General features: G+C 41.2%; 1 protein-coding gene across 1 annotated transcript; it reads right to left on the bottom strand.

Moving 5' to 3' along the window:
- Nucleotides 1–155: 155 nt before the first annotated feature.
- appl1 (adaptor protein, phosphotyrosine interaction, PH domain and leucine zipper containing 1) lies at nucleotides 156–17,671 on the bottom strand. The gene is made up of 22 exons (XM_072381509.1): nucleotides 17,485–17,671; nucleotides 16,207–16,305; nucleotides 16,053–16,112; nucleotides 14,344–14,415; nucleotides 14,146–14,233; nucleotides 13,701–13,742; nucleotides 12,654–12,712; nucleotides 11,868–12,014; nucleotides 10,016–10,098; nucleotides 9,776–9,937; nucleotides 8,321–8,509; nucleotides 8,194–8,236; nucleotides 8,059–8,115; nucleotides 7,168–7,259; nucleotides 6,021–6,200; nucleotides 5,240–5,292; nucleotides 4,405–4,579; nucleotides 3,958–3,994; nucleotides 3,738–3,878; nucleotides 3,598–3,648; nucleotides 3,413–3,502; nucleotides 156–3,283 (listed from the first exon to the last, which is right to left on the bottom strand). Exons 1-22 carry the CDS (start codon nucleotides 17,536–17,538, stop codon nucleotides 3,131–3,133), a joined length of 2,127 nt encoding a protein of 708 aa, XP_072237610.1. The 5' UTR covers nucleotides 17,539–17,671; the 3' UTR covers nucleotides 156–3,130.
- Nucleotides 17,672–18,392: the final 721 nt, after the last annotated feature.

Below are 18,392 nucleotides of genomic sequence, written 5' to 3'. Positions count from 1 at the left end.
AAATAAACTATAAATGTACACATTTTAAATTAAATGATGAGAAAGCATTGCACCGTGCAAACAAATGAGAAGAGAATCACCTTTTTACAGCTAATAAAAGTCACCAGAAGCTCCAGTAACTCAGAGATTTCTTAGAGCACTTTGAGTCAGACGGCTGAAGTTAGTGCTTTATTTAATCACAGGAAAGCCTGGAACATCAATCATCAGTGAAACATATTTACAGCTCAGCATCATCAATCCTGTCGTGTTTTCCTGCGTCAGTAAAGTGCAGCTTCATAAACAGGACTTCTTCTCCTGGTCACTGCAAGAAAACATCCTTTCGAAAGAGCCCAAGAAACATTAAAAAAAAGTATCAGTAACTGCTGATTTAGGCCTTTAAAAATGTCTCTGCCACTTTAACTTCAACACAGACGAGGAAGTAAAGAGTGACACCCCACCGACATGTCAAGTTTTTGAGAAAAAGCTTCATTTTTTGTTTTTTTTTTCCTACATAAAATCACCGTGAATCACTGGGAGAAGGCTAATCGATTAATAAAACCCGTGAAAAACATTAAAGGCCCCAAACAGTAACACACGTCTGATCAATGACGCGGCATTTCTGACACATCGTTCTCTCTTCTTTAACACTACACGATACTGAATTAATACAAATGTTGTCAGGACACCAAAAAGCTTCAGCATGAGCCTCCTTTAGGTAATAAAACAAAGATTATAGGTGAAAAAACTTTAGAAAAGTTTGTGCTTGTGTGCAACTGACTCAGATCAGCGTTTCAGAATCCAAACTGTTCCATAGAGCGCGATGAAGCTCCTTTTTGTGGCCTAAAAATTACACATTACAGCAGCTCATGAGAGTTTCATGCAGCCATTTAAACTGCAGGAGCTAAAAATCTGACTTTTTATTGTTTCGTGTTGGCCTCAGTCGTGAAAACATGAACTGCAAACGCACAGCTTAAAAAAGATTACAGAAAAGGCTCGAGTCTGGAAATAGTTCATGTGGCTGGAATCTGTTCACAGTCATAGGTCACAGGGACTAAAACAACCATGAACCATGTGTGAAAAAAATCCCTCCAAGTCAAAATTCCCTCTTTTTGTTCCCAATTAAACAACGTTTGTTTTTTCTATTGGTGTTAAGACCGAGTTTACAGCCAGTGAGTATTGTTATTGAGCCGATGTAAAAAGAGGACTTAATGTTGGCACCAGTAAGGTCCATTTAGATCCAGATAACTTTCATAATTGCTAAAATAGAGCCGACTCCGTCAACCTGCAGGTGCAGGACAGTGTTTTCATGATAAAAAGAAAGGTCGGCGTAATTTCAGTGGTCAGTGACTAAGTTCTTGTGCTGCGTCAAGTCTAACTCACAAGTGCCCCAAAACCAAAAAAACTGAAAATAAATTAATAAAAATAAATCCTTTGAACTGTGCGCCACCTAAACTCTCATATTCTTTGAGGTTTTGGTACAAATCACCTGATAAAAGAGCCAGAAATTGTTTTAAAAATGATTGTAGGTGTGCTCTTTATTTGAAAACAATAGATTTAGTAACCGGAGTGAGCACAGATCTATTGATCTCTAATAATATGCGACATTACCCACTCTGTGAAAAAAAAAGTGCATGTTTTGTTGAAAATTTCAGACTTTGTGGGTGGATCCAGTCAGGTTTGGAGCTGTTTGAATGAGCAATTCAGCTCATATTTTAGCTAAAAGGCTTCTTTTTCTCTCCACTTTGATTGTGTGAGGCGTTTAAGGAACATCAGAGAATGTTACGCTCTCCTCTGAATTCAGACCGAATCAAAACCACTCTGTGAACTCATTCCAGCTCCACAGTTTCTGGCTTTGTGATACTCACATTCATCTTAGAGATTTTTCACTTTTGTCTTCCATCGTTATATTTAGTATTTAAGTAATCTTTACCAGATTTTATAATCAGTCTCCGAAGGTTTGAATGATACTGAGCCCCTGAGCTTTCTCATAACCTAATTAGTTTTGCTTAACATCAAGACCCAGCTCGTGCCAAAGCTCTCTGAACTCAACGGTGTTTAATGTGCCTGACAAGCACAGCTGAGGGTAAAATGACATGGGCGAGCGCAAAAACCAAAGCACTTCAGAGAAAAAAATCCCCCGATTCTTTTCAATCAAACGTAAGCCGCACAGCATTAGTTTCTAAGATGTGACGTGGGTTAAATTTCACCCTAAAATGAATTTAAGCTCTTCTCAAAAGCTCACATGTGGAGGATCTTTTGAGCTTGAAATGAGCAAATCCACAGTGTCCTGAAGATATATCAGACTTCTTCTTCTTCACTTTCCACTAATTTCATATCGTATCTCAGTAACGTTCACATAGACTCAAACAAATATCAATTTTTCACAATGTAAGAGGAGGACAATGGCTGTATTATCAGTTTCTTTAGGCTGGAACCATGACATGTTTAGCATTTTTGCTTGAAAGATTAAAATTGATAGAAATTTATTTTCACCCTGACTGCTGAGGGTCTATTCAGATGTAATGCCCAGGGACGGCATGGACACCAACCGCAACGCTTCAGGACGTTAGTGAAAGCATGACAGCAGGAAGGCCTCTTGAAAATAAAACTCTGCTCTCGCTTCTTCTCTTTTTGTTTTAGAAAGTCATGTTTTTGTGTAATTTGAACCAAAAACGCTGATAAAGCCTTCAGCCGAGTTGTCCTGCAGCCCTCTGGGATCTCCGCATTCTGCATTCTCTTCCACGTGTCCTTCGAATCATGAATAATTGTATGTCCTCCATCATTATTGTTAGCTCTTATAAAATAAACATAAAAATCAGAAACTTACAGGTTAATCTATAGCAGAGCTGGTATAAAAGCAGCGTTTTTTTTGGACTTTGCAAAAAAAAGAAAAAAGTCAAAGTCCTCGACGAGATGAGACGTCTCCTCGCGTCCCTCCTCTCGTAGTGAGGCTGCGTTAGGTTTGTCTTCCATCTTCGGAGTGAAGCCTCCATCACAAACTTAAACCAGAGTCCAGCAGAGAGGAAACGCACGTTTTTTCAGTCCCAGGCAGCCCGGGCGGTGTTTCCTTCCTCCGATTCCTGAGCAGCAGTCTCAAAAACACCAGCTGGGACTCGCCTGGAAGCCAAAAACATGCATCCTCTGAGCGTCATTAGGCTTCAGACTCACCCCTCTTCTTGCCCTCCTCCCCTGCATCGCTGTCCTCTGATTGGCTGCTGCTAAGCACTAGGAACTGTCCATCAGGGGCGGGCGGGTTGGAGGGACGACTCGAGGCAGCAATCAAGCGACTCTGCTCTTCCAGATCCTGTGAGTGAGACAGAAATAAGACTGAATATCAGGCCTTTACGTTCTAATTCAAGCTGAGTCCAGTGGATATCTATATGTCAGTTACATTAATCTAATATCAGGGTTTAGTCTGAAGGTTTGAGGCTACCTTTTCTATCTGTTTCTGCTTGCTGAGTTCCTCCTGTTGTTTCTCTTTGGCCTTGTCATCCTCCTTCCTTTTCTCTACTGCTTTCCGATCCTGCACAACAAGATAACAAAAAAACACACCTGAATGAGCTGCCGTTGTATCTAAAATGTGACTGCACAGGAGCAGCAGCTCTGATCCAGCCTCACCATCTCAGAGTGGAAGGCTATCTGCTTGGCCAAACCAACACTGTCGCAGATCTGAAAAGCATGAAGAAGACAGAAAGATTAGACACAAAAAAAAACAAGAGTGTTGGGGTTTAAGATGAATAGATGCGGTGAAACGCAACCTTCTCTCCGTCATTGTTGGATTCAAAGATGTAGCAGACGGCTCGGCTGTCACCCCGCCCGCCTGCCGCCTGCAGAACGAAACCAAACAGCCTCTTGTTGTCCTGATGGGACGAGCACTGGACCACGCTGGACAGAGGAAACTGCAGCAGGAGAGAGGACATCATGAGCAAAGACATGACGGAAAAACTTGACTAAGCAGAGAAACTGGGATCATCTTACCCTGAGTCGAGTGACTTGTGTCTGAGGATCAATTAACCTAAAAAAAAAAAAAAACATGCATTAATATTTGACAGCTGTCGTTTTATAGATGGTGGAAGAAAGAGGTTTAAATGGGTGAAAATGGGAGAGCCAAGAGTGTCGATAACAATTAATTACTGCAAATGTCATGAAACCTTTGAAAATAAGAAGCCAAACACAAAGATAAATATATAAAGGTTGATTAATTACAACATGTTTTAATTGCATTAATAAGATACAATTAAAGAGAATCTGGTATATTTCTAAGATGTTACTATAAAATGTCAATGTCATGAAATCTTGAAGAATTTTGATCAATCTAATTCTCTGTGATCATGTTTTGTCCACCAGCCTCAAGAAGAAGCTGCCAAACCTGGAAAGAATTCCAATAAATCTCCACGTGTTTTTAACAGTTGCTTTAATTCTTACTTGAGGCAGTCACAGGTGACCAGCAGGTGTGACTCGGTCATCCTGAAGATGTTGTGGATCGCTCTGGCGGCGAGGATCTGCCTCATGGTCTCAGAGATGACGTCTGCCGTCTCGGCAGTTCTCACCTCCATCGAGCCGAGGAACCGAACGATGAAGAGCTGGTGGAGGATCGAGTCTGAACGACACGAAGGCGGGAAAAATAAAAACCATAGAGTCGAGCTGTTCTACGCAGGACATTGAAGCCTGATCATTATTTGTGATGATCAAACTGATTATGAGTGGAAGAATTTTCAGGAATCAGAGCGAACTAGAAGAGGGAAGATTGTAGAAAGTACATGAAAATGTACGGGCCCCTATAAGGACCAACGCAACACAAACAAACAGCAAACTTAACTACGAATATGCATAAAAACTACGACATATCCAACCAAATTATTAAAGTTTAGTATAATAGAAAACATAGCTGACACTCATTTAAACCTTTAAACTCATTAATCTACTATCAGACAGTTCAGGATGCTTATACTTAGCTCTCATCTGTTTAATTATAAACAAAAATATACTATTTTCATTTACATCACTTATAATAAAGCAGAAATTTGATCTTTATGTCTTTTATTAATAATTGTTTGTCGTTGTTGTTAATGGGCTCATTGGCTCCCCCTTGTGGCCAACAGGGGAAAACGCACTCTGTCGGGTGTTTTCTGCCCCGATCCAAATATAATTTGATAAATGTAAGTTTGCCATCTTGAACATTTCGAATAAAAACTGCGACGACGCTGGAGTTGAATACAACAGAAAACATGGATTCTTTGTCCAGGGAAACAGAAGGTACCTTCGCTGTCTTCGGGTGTGTTCTCTCCTGACTCTCCGAATGGATTACTCCGTCTGTGGACACACACGCAGTCAAGCTTCAGTCACTTCAGAGGAGCTTACATTACGCTACTAATCAAAACCTAAACCGTAAACCAAAGGCTTGTATTCCTCGCAAATGGGAAGTAAAATCTGTGCAACGTGACTCTTTAAACAGATTATCTTCAGCTGTGATGATGCATTATTGGCTTCCCTCTTTACCCTAACCATCACAGCTGAATGCCTAACCCACAGATGAGGACAGAATTATCATCTCTGTTCTTTTCTGTTTGTTTTCTGCTTCCTGTGTCACACCTGGTTTTATTTGCTCTTTGCCTCACCTGCCATTCATTTTGTAATAACTCCCTCAGCTTATATTCTCCTGTTTGGGTAGCTTTTGTGCTTTTATATTTAGTTGACTGGATTTAATGTCTTGCTGTATCTTTACCATTTTGTCCTCTGATTTGTAAAGTATTTATGCTTGAAAAGTGCTACAGTAAAGTTAAAGTTGGAGCTGAAGATAAAAACCTTGAAAATAGAAAGCTTTCTGGATAAATGAAGGCATTTTTAATTAATCTTGTGTTTCTAAACCTTTTATATTCCGCTCACATTAACACTCTCCCTGTCTTGTAGAAGTCAGATGCTCACTCCAAACAGACGAGTCTCTCGTTTTATTCTTAAGATTTACAGGAAAAGTCTAAATCAAAATGTCCACCAGGGGGTGCTAATCACGTCCAACTCCCGTGAGTAAAAGTCGCACCGACCTGCCCGACTGTGCTGCCGTCTTGCTCTGTCCTGAGTTCTCGTCGCTGACGGGGGAAATGATGTCAAACTGGATGGGCGTGTCCGGGGCAACCAGGGCATCCAGTGAGAGCACAGACAGAGCCGGTGACGGCTCTGAGCCCACAGAACTAATGCTGCTCGCTCGGCCCGTTCGCCCTTTACTGGAATGGAGACAAAGAGAAACAATTATGGTGGTTTGACCAACTCAAAGCACGACTCTTCAACCAGGCCACCAGGATTCCACCTTTACCACATCTGTTAGCTGATGTTGCGAGGTTCTTGATCATAACTTTTAGCTGTGTGGGTTTTGTTCATAAAAATGCGTAAAAAGAGTTTTATTCAGCTCAGTCAGGAAGTAAAACTCAACATTAATTTCTCTAAATGGAAAAGCTAGTGATGCATGGGTTCCCTCCGGGTACTCCGGCTTCCACCGCCCAAAATATATGCACGTCAGTATGATTTAGGACTCTAAATTGGCCCTCAGAGCGAGTGTGTTTGTCTCTGTGTGGCCCTGTGATGGACTGGCGACCTGTCCAGGGTGACAGCTGGGATAGGCTGCAGCCCCCCGCAGCTCTGTGTGCCCATAAAATTTTAATGTCTATTCCTAACAGTTATCTTTCTAAATGTCTGAACCATCAACCTTCTGAACTACCAAAGAGCTTTTCAAACGGCTTTCGAGGGTCATTCACAAAGAAAAGCGGCTGAAAGAGCTCACTCCTAAAGTCCTGTCCGCTCATTTACTTTTTAGTCCAATATGAAGCATTTCAGCCATTTTGTCATTGGCTCATATAGACCATCATGCATTGCAGCTTGGAATAAGCAGCTATGGAGCTCATCATTTTAATTTTCTTTTCTGAGACACCAAAACATCTCATGAGATGACTCGTCTCTTTTTTTTCTGCCTGAGCTTTAGGATTTTACAAATTGTTAATAAACGCACCAGAAACACATCTGAAACTATACAGAATAGTTTATTTCACATACTATTCAATTATCTGAGCATAAATGATTTGGTTATTTATTTTAGCAGCATTTAGCATCATATAAACTTAGACCCGCAGTAGTGGCTCTTCTGTAGAGCAGCTGAAACCCGAACACGGCCTGAAATACCTGCACACACGGTCCTACCTGCTGGGTCTCATGCTCTCGTGTCTCTGTTGGAACGATGGTGAAGGCGTCACCGCTTCAAGGGCTGTTTGGTTCACTCTGGCGGCCAGCTCCTACCAATGACATCACAGCACCACTAGCATCAACCCATAAGAAAAGACTGTATCCACTCAGAAGTTTTGGCCAGGTTTAACATCTTGCTACTATTATACAGTACATGTCCTGTTAGCAGATTAAATGAGTGGACAAATATTTCTAACCCACATTTACTCTCAGATATGTGCAGTAAACTATCTGCTAAAACCAACAAGTCCTGAAAAATACTTTATAAATACTTTAGTTTTTCAGCAGTGAAGTAATATAGCCTTTCAGCTTCCTGCCTACGCAACATAAAGAAGAGTAAATTCAGATTTGACCACCCTGCTGGGACATCCTGGCAAATATTTGACCAGTTTTACAAAGCGTGTGCCTTCAGACTCCACCTAACAAGCACCAACCTCTACATCAGTGTTTCCCAATCCTGGTCCTCCAGGCCCTGCATGTTTTCCACGTTTCCCTGCTCCAGTACACCTGATTTAAAGCTCTGCAGAAGGCTGAGGATGACCCAGTCATTTAAATCAGGTGTGCTGGAGCAGGGAAACGTGGAAAACATGCAGGGCCTGGAGGACCAGGATTGGGAAACACTGATCTACATTGATGAGTACTGTCAGATGGTCAAACAAATTTAATGTCTAATAAGTAACAGAAATCATCCCCATATCTGTGCTTTTCTCACCGAGACAGAACAATTGTGTGAAGGTGGAAAGGGAAAATATGCATTGTCATTCCTACATGCATTCAAACAATGTGTTGTTTTCCTCTAAAAAGATCTGAGCTGACGACATATAGATCATCTGTGAAATGGGCACAGACCTCTGCATTTTCACTGAGGTAGATCCTCTTGGAGATGTTGTTGATGGTTGAAATCCACTGGAGGAAGCACGAAGAGATACAGCGTGAGGACAACAGTTAACACAAAGCGGATTACCGGAGAGTAAGACACTTTACCTCCTCGCAGTCCTTCCTGCTCTCCGCCTGCAGCGTCACGACTCTGACAGAACGCGAAACTGGCATTAAAAACCGAAAACCCCCAAAAATTGGCTGAAGCATCAGAGAACGTTAAGAAGAGTCTCACTTTTTGCCATCAAAGGAAGTGACCTGAAAGCAGAAGCGGCGGTCGTCGCAGTCGACGGCCATGACGGAGCAGTTGTCGAGGTCCGTGACCAGCCCGCCCGCCACCTCGCCCCGGCCCTGTTGCATCAGGTTACCTCCCTGCGTGAAGAAGTACTGGCGCTCCCACGATGACGACACCAGGCCCGTTTTACTGCGAAACAACCAGAAGGGCTTCGTCGAGTCATTTCTTTCAGGACAGCATGAACAAAGCGCTCGAGAAAGAGAACTTCAGAACTCTGTATTTATTTAAATACAATGCCGTCTTTTACAGGTTGGATCTTTTTATTCACGGTCTTGTTCGTTTGTGACGAAGCATGAGCAGAGACCTAATTTATCAAACTGTAAGAAGCAGCAGCGTGAGCAGGAATCACATCTTTTCAGCCAGGTGTTGCGAATGAATCCTCTCTCCTATTTACAGATAATTCCATTAGTAACACCTGTTTATGTAAAGCTGCGGCTCCTGAAACAGGAGCTGTTGTAGAGCTTGAATAAGCAAAAATGTTAAGATAATAACAGCTGAATAAAAAAAAAAAATACAGAATCTGGACTGAAATAATTGCATGGATATACAGACAAAGAGGAGGCTGGAGCCTCACACAGTGACCATTTTAATTCATGAAAACACAAATGATTTCATTCACTCCTTCTACCCCATTCGAGGCTGCTGCAAACAATACTTGCTTTGTGTGCGATGTGCTGGCCTCTCTCTGACAGCACTGAGCTACAGGCCCTGCTCAAGCGAGACACTCGTCACCCCCTCACAGCACTTCATTTGCTAAATCCTCAAGTTAGGTTGTTTTATTTCTCACCATCTGAGGGCGTTGTTGTGTCCTTAGCTAGTATTTTACACAATTTAAATGAGCCTAACGCATCTACATCTCTGTAGCACTCGTGTTGATGTGACTTTAACAATTATGTTGCAATATTTTCCTTTTTAAGAGCTAAATGTAGTCCATCCCGACCGTTTTCTATTTCTCCACAGCTCCCTTTTTTAAATGCTCCAGCGGAGGGGAGTTTCTGAGTCTTGTTTATGCTTTTAACTTGTATTTGTGGACACAGGAACGAACGTGTGATTCCACCACAGAGCCATGTCTAAAGAGCTGATTAGACCCATCTGATTCTGCGATGCTGGGAACGTTCAAATCACTCTGCAGCCTCTAACTTTCTCTGTAGGAGATCATCTTACATGTGAGTGAGGCTGAGTTCACTGCACAGACGTTGTCTTTGAGTTACTTTAATGATGATTTTCTCAGATGAGGCTGTGGTTATAAAATCAGGATTTTATTAGAGCAGAGCGACAGTCTGGAAACGCTTTAAATGGGTGAGCTGACACAGTCTCAATGACCTGATTTTCAGCCACACCTTTTTAGATTTTAGATACATGCAGAGTCCAGCCCGTGATGTTTGTGCTTCATACTTGCGAATGTAGAGGTAGCCCTGCTTCCTGGTCAGGCTGCGACAAACAGGTGAGTGGGCGGGGTCTGGGTCACACGGTGCGTACAGGGGATCACATGACCTTTCCATTTCCTGGATGGTCTGCTGCATCTGCCCCACCTCATCCTCCATCTCCCGACGCACACTGAACACAGTTTTTCATGCTCAGCTCAAAGTAGTTGTTCATTTATCAAACAAGGCACTTTTTAGAGTGGACTCTTACTTCTGAACACTGGTTCCTATGGTTCCCAGGAAGTCTTCCCACTGCTGCGTGAGGTTTTCTGACCCCAGCTTAAAGAAACTGATCTGTAAAGAAGAAAACATCAGGAAATCGTCAGAATCGATCAATCAACTGGCCCAATGTAGCAATGACGTCCTTTTTCTCAGCAGCATGACACCAGTTAAATGTTTCTCTTAATTAACGATGAAATGATTAATTTTTTCTGTGCACATAATGAGTTTATGTCCAGTTCTACAGTAAAAAAAAGAATAAAAGTGCCTCTTTACCCTCCTGTCTTCTATTTCAAATGCATGTCTGATGACGAGTAATAACGAGTAAATTCATGCAAACTCATATTTTCTTCTGTCTTAACGTAAACTCAACAACGTTTCGGTTAATATGAGACTGTCCAGGGTTCTTAAACCTTATCTCAAAGTCAAACTTAACCACTTTTCGGGCACTTCAGGGTGAATTTGAAAGACTTTCCAACACTTCATCAATTGATAATACTTCAACTTTACACGTATGATCAAAATAATACTTTTATTTCCTTTTCACATGAAATTAGAGCACTATAAAGAACCAAAATGTGTCTGAATGGTGGACAATGAAAGAGAGAAGTTTCATTTCATTGAAAGTATCTCTTGTGCATACTTGTCTCGCTGAACCAGTATGACTGTCTAACAAATCATCTCAATTTCAATAGATTCTTTATTGAAATCCTGGAAGATATAAGAACATTCGTCTTATAGGAAGGCAGTCCACCAGCTCCTTGAGCCTTTTTAATAAGATATAAACAAATCAAATCCAACTTGGGTTGACAGAAGTGACTTTCATTTCTTAAAAAAGAAAAGCTCATCCTGCTTTCTGCCCTTTGCTCACGTTGAACCCTCGAACACACATTAAAGATGACACACTGGCCAATCAACTGATTGAGAATCAAGTCGATTACGGAGATGTTCTTTATACTCATTCATCTTTGCAGCGCTTACATGGAGCACTGAGGTTCATCACACACCCTAAAACCTCACACACCACTGTAGGCTGGGGCTTGATGGTCACTCTGAACTCATTTAAACATATTTTAAGTAGATTAAAAGCAGATATGTCTGGTTGTAAATGCTGAGTTGGTCCTTTCTGTCCTCATTTGGCCTGTGTGATGAATTACATTTCTGAGGTTTTGGTGTGTCAAATTTGCCCAACTTTAACTTGTGATGTTTTATAGTTCCCTTTTTACGACATCTACGTGTATTTTTTGTATTTTGTCTTTAGTGTATGTTGTTGTGACCTGAGCTGCTGCCTATCTTAAGCTGAACACTATTGGAAAAAGGTTCTCATTTCCTTGTTAAATAAATGTACACAGCATTTAACAACACATAAAAATGCAAAACTGGCATTGAAAGACAGGCAGGAAATGCCTTTTGCTTCTCTTCAGCACTGCTGTAGACACAGCTGTGCTGCTTGAAGCGAAACATTAAGGCTCTATTGGATAACTAATGATTTATCACAAAAATAAGCTATTACAGTTTCAGGTCGTTTCAAAAACTAGATCTAAAATTCAAGCCCCTTTTAAACCTTGAAAGTACCACATTAAAATAGAGGAATCTGTGCTTTCAGTGGATTAATTTCATGCCTTCAGTTTCTGGCAGTTTTGTTGGAGAAGAACTAAATATTACAACATGTTCCTTCATGTGGGCATGCTAAGAGGTTTAAAATACAGCTACATCCAAGTCATTGAAAAAGTTGAAAAGGCATGTGGAACACGGTTCTCATTGTTTCTGACTTTTTTTTTTTTATTACAGTAAGAGAGTTTAATCCATTAAGACCGAGTGTGTGTGTGTGTGTGTTTGAGCACCTGAGCCTGCATGTAGCCGAGCAGCGGCTCCAGCAGAGCTGTCTTCTTCTTGTACTGCAGTGTGTTCAGCGAGCAGAAGTAGTGCATCATGGTCTGGTGCTGCTTCTTGCGGGAGGTGTAGACGTCCTCCACCACCTCTGCCCTCACCTGCACCAAACAAACTTAACTTTTATTTCCCTAAAAAGCAAGATAGTATCATTTGGTAGAGATAATCACTTTGCTGGTTTGATAAACCTAAAGCTTGAAGCATAAATGGAAGAGTTTTTGAAACACTCATCCCACACAGATGGACGCTGACAATCATAAAGTAAATTAACTAAAAATAGAGCAGATGTATGGCTGAACTGGCATGGCTGCTTGGAAATAAATCACTGAGGCAATAAAGCCACAAACAGTCTGATATAAAAAAAAAAACAACAACTCATAAATCACCAGGATGAAAGATGCTGAAATTGGTGATAGTTTAATAGAACAAGCTCACGTTTTTCTTAACATTTTCCACCTAATCAGGAATAATTACAGCAACATACAGGCAGAGCCCACTTATCAAATTCCAAATAACTCATAAAATAAAGCATGCAACATGTATGCTAAACAAAACCTACTTGGCTTTAAATGAGCAGCTCCTGCTTATCAGGTCAACTTAAACCACTTAGTTAAAAAGCAGACGTTTTGAGGAACTTTTTGGAAAAAAGTTAATGAAAAGCTTTACCCAGAACATTGTTACTGGTTTCTTGTACTGAGGAAATAAAAAATAAACCTAATGTAAGGAGCATTTTTTGTTACCTTGTCATTATCTCTCCTCTTGGACAGACGACTGTATCTGTTAATGGCTGTGTCATGATCTGCAGACAGAAATTAGACAAGTAAAGTGTTTTCTTTAAGTGTTTAAACAGATAAAGACAATATTAGAAACCACTAAATCCTCTGTTCAGCCCCAAGAACGTGAGTGTTGTGCAGCACTCAACATTCGGCATGTCTTCATATATTTTAGGATAAGCTATGGGAGTGTTAAGAATATGAAACAAGAAGGTTAATGAACAGATAGTAGTAAGAGATTCTAGGATAAAAAGGATATATACCCTCACATATAAAGCTCTTAATGACCGAGCTCCATCATATCTTAAAGATATCATAGTTGGATATTTTCCCAACAGAGCACTTTGCTCTCAGACTGCAGGCTTTCTTGTGGTTTCTAAAGTTTCTAAAAGCTGAACGGGAGGCAGAGCCTTCAGTTATCAGGCCCCTCTCTGTGGAATCAGCTGCCAGTTTGGGTTCAGGAAGCAGACACCCTCTCTGCCTTTAAGATTAAGCTTCAAACTTTCATTTTTGATAAAGCTTATAGTTAGGGGTGGCTCAGGTGAGCCTGAAACATCCCATAGTTATGCTGCTATAGGCCTAAACTGCTGGGGGAGCTCCCATGATGCACCTGTCCTCCCTCTGCTCTCTTTACTCTCCATGAACATATGACATCATTGTTGTTATTAACTTTCTGTTTCTCTCTCTCAGCAGGTAACCCTGGTGTTATGGTGCTTGTTGTCCCTCTTTCCTGTCCTCTCAGTCCCCAGCAGATCGAGGTGGATGGCCACCCTCCCTGGTTCTGGTTCTGATGGAGGTCTCTTCTTGTTAAAAGGGCGTTTTTTCTTTCCATCACCACCGCATGCATACTCAGGATGGGGGATTGAAACTAAACCTGCAGCTTGATGCACAATTATTGGAGGGATTTACCAGTGTTAACGTGTAGCAGAGCAGAGGCTAAGCGCAGGTGTAATGTTGCATCAGGTAATTCAGTTATGACTCCTGGTGCTCTGGGAAAATGTAACATTAGCTTACCGTCGCTGGCTATCTGGAAGACTTCTTTCAAGGTGAGGATCTCTGGAGAAAGACAAAAAAAACCCAGTGTGAAACCAAGGATATTCCGTTTTAGCTTCTGTAGACTTCCTGTATCAACACACAGAGTAGAACTGTAGCATTTATATCCTAATGGCACCTCACAAAATACGACAGTATGTTTCCATTTGTCCTGTTTCCCATGCTCAGAGCCAGGGAAAGGAAAAAGATATTCCTCTTGAATCAGTGTGGAAGACGAAACTGAACAGCATCCTCTGGCATTATGGCCCAACATGGGTGGCCAACCTTGATAAAGCTCTTGTTGCTGAGTGGTAGCAAAACCCCTGAAGCCAGGGAAAATCCTGAGGATTTACACATTTGGCTTAACTGTTAATTTCTAAATACTTTTCTCATGTTTTCAACATGTCAGCAGCCAAGTGTTCCCTACCCTTCAGGTCTCTCTCTTTAAACTGAGTGATGGGAAACATCATTGCATCGGCAAGCTGGGTGGACAAGACAGCATGACAAGAACTCAGCTAGAAAGAGAAAAATATAAGAGAAGTTCAGAGAAATCATAACCATCAGTTAAATCAACAGTGAAAATCCACCCTGCAGTCTTAAAGTTGTGCTTTGTTTAAACTCTCACCTCATCAATGACTTTTGCGAACTGCTGCAGCGTAGAGCTCATCACCTCATCGTCGCCCCCTAGAGGAAAACGCTACAAAGAACAACAACGACACAGAATGTATGGGTCAGATCGAGTCCTATGTGGAAAATACCCGTTTGTCAGAGCAATCGGGGATGGATCTCATCATTAAACACATTTAATTCAAAGCTGGAGGTGTTTCTATTAGTAAGGAAAGATGTGAACAAAAGAATGAGCACAATGCAGAGAGATTATCGTGGTTCAGACCAAAGTATTGGTCAGTGTAACACATATTAAAGAGGTACGTTAAAGGCAGATGTGTGTGGAGTAACAGATAAAGCTGGTTGTATTGTTAAACAGCTAAAGGCCGGGGTGATAAGACAGATGGATGGTGTTAAAAGGCTGACATCCAGTGTTTTGGTGGCTTATGTTTATGGGCTAGTCTGATAAGGCTGGTGGTTTGTTTGGAAAAGTCATGTTTTTTATTTCATTGTATGACCTGTCACTGGTGTGAAACACCCAGTGGCTTTAATTACACGGATATAATGTGTTAATAACGTGAGCAGCTATAAAGCTACAGGCTGTTGGTGCCCTTCATTTGTACTCAAGTTTCCAGTTGGAAATACATCCAGAATCCCCCTTAAAATGGATTTCCAAGGCTGGAAAATACTGTTGCAGTTGGGAATGGAAGGCTGCTTCCAAAGTGCACACAGATGATTAAGAGGACAAAAAAAATCAATTTAGGTGTGAATGTACATCACTGATAAATGTGTCTTTAGCTGATTATTTTTCAAATGAGATAGAGAGAGACTCATTCACTGATGGCGTCAGTTTAGGCAGCAGAATGTGTCGTTTCCAAGCACAGACACCTGAACGTTACCAAGTCAGCACAGTTCAAGCCTGAAACTTCATCAGCGGCTGGATGAGAGGAATCTCTCAACTGAGGAAAGCATGTGTCACATCTGAGAGTTTTACTGCCACAGGGTGAGTAAAAATTAATTTCAAATGAGGTCTGTACTGCCGAAACACACTGGACTGAATCATCTGTCAAGCAGCCAAGAACTACCACAATCACAGGTAATTAGGAGCTCAAAACAATCACTTCCAGGAGATATTATTTCAATCTCTCCCAGGAGATGGGCAAGAAACAGCGCGAGTATGTGACTGAGAGACAAAATACACTAAAATGAATTTATCTAACATCTTCATATTATCTATGCATGACTTTCTTAACACGTTCCAGATATAATATGTGTATTACACTTCTTGGTATTCTATCATTGATTCGTTGTATTTTATTATATCATATCATATTTAAGTAGTACTTCTTCCCAAACCTTAAGAAGATTTCCTCAATAGGATCAGTCGTAAAGCAAAGTTGTTTCTTCCTGGGAAATAAGTACTCTGGCCATTGTGTTTATAACACTGATGTTCAAACTCTAGATCAAATATCCGAGATGCTGCTGGCTGTTCCCGTGTTTAAATGTATGTCTACAGGGGTCAAGGGTCGCTTTGCTCAAATGTAGAAAATCTCAGGTTCATCGAACTCCTCAACTTTATTAAAAACCTTATTAAAAAGTGTTTTTTTTCTCACTGATTTTCTTCCTGTTTTTGTGCTGTGTGAATCTATCATTAATTTATTATTAACTACAGAGTTAAAACGTGGTGGCCAGAACAATAAGCTCGGTGTAGAGCAAGGAGCGGTCTACCTGTTTGTCGTACTCTTTCAGCAGTCTGGATGTCAGGTGTGTCGCAGCACTCAGCTCATTCTGAAAAAAATACAGGATACAAACAGCTGTCATTTCTTATGTTCCTCTGAATGAACACTGCTGGTACGTGTCCACAATATGTGTGTGTGCGTACCTGTGCATCATAAATCCTCTGCATGGCCTGATACAGCTGTGCGCAGTAGTTGGAGATGGCTGCAGTGTCCTCCTCAAACACTCCCAGCAAAGATCGTGTCTACAGATAAAAATGTCACAGGTGGAAATTAAGTCAGAAGTATTCATCTGAACATTTAAAAAAGTGTCAGCATTTAAAGGCTCCAAGTAATCCCTTATGTAACTGTCAAAAAACCTCACCCACTATCTATGCAAATCCACACCTGCAACCTGTCACCACAGCTCAACCGTGCATTAAAGGTGTGTCTGAAAACGCTTTTTTTGCAGTCAAGCAACCTCAAAGTTCCTGTCGTTTTCGTTTGTCACGGTGGGGGATAATAAATCACTGAGGAATGGGTCCGCACAGGTCCTAAAGTGGACCAAATAAGACTTGCTAAGTGCCAAAACCTGGTAAAGACTGTTAAATATTTTAAGATCACAAAGCAGGTGGCTGGTAATTTCTCTGAAATCACACAGCTATGCTTTAAAGTGACCGTAAAATGCCCACCATGACTACCATGATGTCAGTGAATCAAATCAAGTCATGTGGTACATTTAAATCTAAAATGTCAGCATTTATTTTAAAGATTATCAAATGAGGTATACTACAACAATGCAATTTTATTATTTTATCAACTCAATATAAATCTGCAGGTAGGTTTATAAGTACAAGTCTTTCTGGCCACACCCCGATCTGTGACGTCACAGCAGGTGTTGTGCCCTGGATTTGCTGCAGGAAACAGCATCACTCTCCAGGATGTGTCTTAACCCATCTGGAGCTATAATGCTGCAGCCCTCGCCATTGTGGGAATTTTACATCTAACAATAACAGCAGGCATCAGGATGACCAAACGATTGACTGTCATCACTGAAAGGGTGGAGGGTGGGGGGTGGGGGGGACTAACCCAGAGGCTAGAGAAATAAACGGCTAACAACTTGTTTAAGGAGTTGTTTGAGCTACAAAGTAACACTGAATGATGTGTGCCGTCTGATATGTTGACAAAGCAGCAGCTTGGTAACTTCGCCCAGCTGATCTTTCCAGCCGTCACCTTGTGTTGCCACAGAGCAACTGAACTTTCCCGTCTGAGCTACCCAACTGACATCTGTGATTAAAAAGGGCCGAGCAGTTAGTGAGCAGCTAAAATGCGGCTTCTCTCTGCAGGATGATGGCAAACACTTAGCTCAGAAAGACAGTTAGCCTAGCTAAATAAGTGGCTAACGTTAGCATGCTAATGAGGGCTCCAGGGAGGAGATGTGTTACCTGCGGGCTGTCCTCCAACGTTTCCTCCAACGGTAGCTTTTCTATCCCGGGCATGGCTGCAGCTGGCGCGTTGGTAATCGGTGCGAATCGACGGATAAAATCCACAGCAAATCGGACCGACAACTCCCACTCAAGATTTCTTGAATACACGGATTCACAACACCCGAAAACAGCTCCTCCCGATCCAACAAACCCCGCCCCCTAACTGGATTTTGATTGGACAAAATAATCTTCCAGGAATTTGATTGGTTTCTTGTTTAAATGGGAGCAGACGACATTTTGGCTCCAACCACGCTCGATGTAGTGTTGTTACAGTGTACAAAAACAGAGCCACAATGGCCTATTATGCAGCTTTTTAAATCTGAATTAAAATATTTCCAGCTTGTCCGTGCACATATCTACCTTTATCACTGGCTCCCTGTGTGTTTTAGAATTGATTTTAAGATCTTACTATTGAATTTTAAAGCCCTCCGTGACCTTTCACCTTCTTATTTATCTGACCTCTTAGTAAAAAATGAGCCTCCACATATAGACTGAGGTCCTCTGGCACTCTGGAATGAGTTACCTGATGTGATCAGGTCAGGAGAGCCAGAACTGATCAATTGGTAAACTGTTTCACAATATTATTTAATTTTACATTGTTGCATTGACTTGTTTCAAGTTGTTCTGCCCTGAGTTTATTTTTATCCTTCACTTTGTTAAGCACTTTGTGACGTTTGCTTAGAAAAGTCTTATAGAAAGTTTATTCTTATTCTCATTCTTATCATTATATATGTGCATGCAACCATAATGTGTGAGAGATGTAAGGTGGCCATGTCAACTAAATCCAACAAATTTATTTTCCAGTTATAAAACTGTTTAAAATAGTAACAGGTTTTCTTCGTGTCAGTCTTAATACACCTTTGAAA

The sequence above is a fragment of the Leuresthes tenuis genome, unplaced genomic scaffold, assembly GCF_036924035.1.
Source record: "Leuresthes tenuis unplaced genomic scaffold, fLeuTen1.0.hap1 SCAF_3, whole genome shotgun sequence".
NCBI lineage: Eukaryota > Metazoa > Chordata > Actinopteri > Atheriniformes > Atherinopsidae > Leuresthes > Leuresthes tenuis.
The sequence above is the reverse complement of the archived record's forward strand: the minus strand, read 5'-3'. Positions and strand labels throughout refer to the sequence as shown.

Bases quoted from the DNA above. Each gene is read 5' to 3' on its own strand.
- appl1 (XM_072381509.1), bottom strand. From the start codon at position 17,538: ATGCCCGGGATAGAAAAGCTACCGTTGGAGGAAACGTTGGAGGACAGC. The intron at 16,113-16,206 runs GTACGCACACAC...TATTTTTTTCAG, and splicing joins AGAGGATTTATGATGCACAG to AATGAGCTGAGTGCTGCGAC. The intron at 14,416-16,052 runs GTAGACCGCTCC...TGTTCTTTGTAG, and splicing joins TGAAAGAGTACGACAAACAG to CGTTTTCCTCTAGGGGGCGA.